General features: G+C 33.8%; 1 protein-coding gene across 1 annotated transcript; it reads right to left on the minus strand.

Annotated features, from left to right (window-relative positions):
• Positions 1–1,387: 1,387 nt before the first annotated feature.
• LOC125503055 (piggyBac transposable element-derived protein 2-like) lies at positions 1,388–2,974 on the minus strand. The gene is made up of 2 exons (XM_048662786.1): positions 2,505–2,974; positions 1,388–1,856 (listed from the first exon to the last, which is right to left on the minus strand). Exons 1-2 carry the CDS (start codon positions 2,882–2,884, stop codon positions 1,388–1,390), a joined length of 849 nt encoding a protein of 282 aa, XP_048518743.1. The 5' UTR covers positions 2,885–2,974.
• Positions 2,975–3,081: the final 107 nt, after the last annotated feature.

Here is a 3,081-nt window from a genome sequence, read left to right on the forward strand (position 1 = left end):
TTATTCGTGTATCTATGAAATATTCTGTTATTTTTTTACAACCATATAGATTAAATAAATCTTTTAATCTTTTTTTCGCGATTTTGAGAAAACTAATAATTTCACAGCAGCCCGCTGCACATATAAGGAACATTATAGTCCCTACTTTCTCTCAAAATTTTAGTGCTCCAGCTCAAAAAAATGACGGAGCTATGAATTTTCGAAAAAACGCCCAATTTTCCGCCTTTTCCTAAATTTCTCACAAACTAATTATCCGATTGATGCGTGATTCATGAGAGTGAAAACACATATCTTTTCATTTGCTCTCTTTTATATCATCGCACAATTGTTTCACTACTATCCTTTTTTTCACGATAAATAATTTTCAAATACCTACAGGATGATTCAAAATTAGCGTCATTCCTTTTAACGGATAATAAAGGCTCACTTAGAAGGTACGAGACAAACATTGCAATTTTTTTTTTCGATAATTTCTAGAAGATATTAACAGTTGAAAATCGAATTTCAACTTTGTTATTAAGCATTATTTTCAAAGTGTTCCATGTTTAATTGGAAGCATATTGGAATACTTAACCTTAGTGCATGAAGTTAAAAAATAACGATTTTTGTATTTTTGTCATTACAGTAAGTTTACGTGTAAAAAAATAAGAAATATTTTCATGTTATTTTTTCCTAACTTTTACAGATACTTGGGTAACATCCGTCCCTCTAAAGGGACTCCATGCACAAAATACCACCGATCTACTTTAAGAAAATTTTTATTAAGACTTGGCTTTTCGGTACATTTCATATTAGGAATACAAATTTTTGAAGTATAACTTGTACTACAACATGTATTTTTTTTGGTTTCATAACACATCACACTTTTGTCTGAAATTGGTCAAAACATGCTTTCGGATGCAGTCCACAATCGCACTTTATACAAATAAAGTTGCTCTTTTTTTACACACTTGACATCTTCTGTCAGATTCATTATATTTAATAATATGGCCCACATTGTCAAATTGAGAAGGATTCTCAGGAGCTAAAGTTGTCCTTCCTCTTGATAGCATTTTTTCATGTTTGTTCAAGAAACCAAGAGCAATAAAACAACGGAAACTCAGTAAAGATGCACAGCTGGGATTATTCGGGTAGAGTCGGTATAAGTAACCAGCATCCAGCAAATAACCAAACATTGGCCAATACCATTTTCTTTGCCGTATTCTGGATCTGTAAAGCGCATGAGGCTATCCATTTTGTCAACACCACCCATTCCTTTGTTGTAATTGGCAATTAATTTTGGTTGTAAAATATGTTTTCTGGATTTCTAAATCCTACATCATCTTGTTGTGTAAACAATTTCTTCGCTTTCAAAATTTGAAGCCCCAGTTACTATTTTATTGTCCTTCTATTGGCCTAAGAGCGTATCATCTTTGGCCACAAATTGGTAACTACCCTTCTCTTGCAATTTCCAAAACTTCTTTTCAGGAAACAGACAGTGTCCTGTTAGATTTTCTCGTATAGTTCCTGTAGCACAGATTTTGTTTTGCGACAAATGTCCTAGTAGATGTAAACTAGTGAAATAATTGTCAAAATAAATATTGTAGCCATTAGGTAAAATCTCCGATTTTTCTAGTAATTTAAGCACTATATCGCCTCCAAGCCCAAATCCTCGTTTATCAGAATTATCTTGAGATTTTCTTGTATAAATCTCAAAAGACACCAGGTATCCAGAGCTTGTACAAATTGCCCAGTATTTTAATCCGAAACGAATGGGTTTTCCTCTGATGTACCGTTTGGCATAGTGTTTGCCGTAGTATGGTATCATACTCTCGTCAATGGAAATATTTTCGTCTAGTCCGCCATATTTTCTGAACCTATCATTGACGATATCTATTAGATGTAGTATTCCAGAACATCCTCTTATTCGGGTATTTTGCATAACGAGAAGTAGCAACGCTCCAAGTATTACACACCCCTCATCTCTGGTGAAATAAAAGTCAAGGTTGATGACAATGACTACTGTTGATTTTACGGTTTATCCTTGTCTATTTTATTGTAACTTTCTGTATAATTCCAAGGTTACCGGCCTTTTAAATAATTACGAAGCAACAGGCATTTACGTAATGTTAATTAGGCCGATTACCTTGAAAAACATTATTGCCGATTTTCTAATATAGTTTTTTTCAAATTTCTCAATTGTTAATAATAATTAATTGATTTTACTATTTTTTCTGTACTCCTAAAACACCGCCAGACACCTCCAGAGGAATGACGCCAATTTTGAATCACCCTGTATAGCTTGGCCTATTAGTAGAAAAGAGTTATAATATCACGTAGGTACGTATGATTTAAAATTTAACAAAAAATGAGAGCAATAATTTTTATTTTTACGATCTTTTTTTGATGCGTTAATTTGTGCAAGATTTATTACACGAATCACGATAGATTCATTGAATTGAAATGACTGTATGTCTACAATTGCTTTATGCCAAGTATAAAAATATGTATTTATATTTTCGTACCTTATGTTTAGAGCAAGGACGATATTGTCCTGTGCATCTATTTTTCCAAATTTCTTTGAAGCTCTTTCGTTATAATCTACCTGCTGTTTTGTTAGCGATTTGATCTCTGGCAAATTTAGGGAAGGAACTGCACCAAGCTTAAGTTTAAAACCTGCTTTTGGCAAGTATCCTAAAAGTTCAAATTGAAAATTTCTCTCAAAATCCTCATTTTTGAAATGCTGGGAGCATATTCTAGCGGAGGCAACATTAATTGTGTCCGTACGACAACAAGCATTCTCCCATAGCTTGCCTAAAATACTGTCTTTTGGAAATCTATGAAACTTTATTTTTGGAGTTTTAACTTTCGTATCACTATTGCAACCGTAAACTGCACAACGCATTTTCTATATTTCTGAACCAACACTTAAAACTAGTAAACAATCAAGAGTAAACTCTCCCTCCAATCAACAAACCATAGAACAAGACATGTCACAGATGATCAAACTATTTAGATTGGTAGGTAAGTCTGGCGGTTTCAGCAAGCCGCATTCAGTGGCGCCGCCGGCAACGCGGGCCAGTGATTAAACCGCCAAATTCA

This window comes from Dendroctonus ponderosae, unplaced genomic scaffold (genome assembly GCF_020466585.1).
Source record: "Dendroctonus ponderosae isolate FM_Combo_2020 unplaced genomic scaffold, Dpon_F_20191213v2 Dpon_F_20191213_1173, whole genome shotgun sequence".
In the NCBI taxonomy this organism is placed as follows: domain Eukaryota; kingdom Metazoa; phylum Arthropoda; class Insecta; order Coleoptera; family Curculionidae; genus Dendroctonus; species Dendroctonus ponderosae.

Excerpts from the sequence above, each read along its gene's own strand:
- LOC125503055 (XM_048662786.1), bottom strand. The coding sequence starts at position 2,884 with ATGCGTTGTGCAGTTTACGGTTGCAATAGTGATACGAAAGTTAAAACT. Across the intron at positions 1,857-2,504 it reads GTCCTTGCTCTAAACATAAG|GTTCAGAAAATATGGCGGAC; the intron begins GTACGAAAATAT and ends CGTCAATGATAG.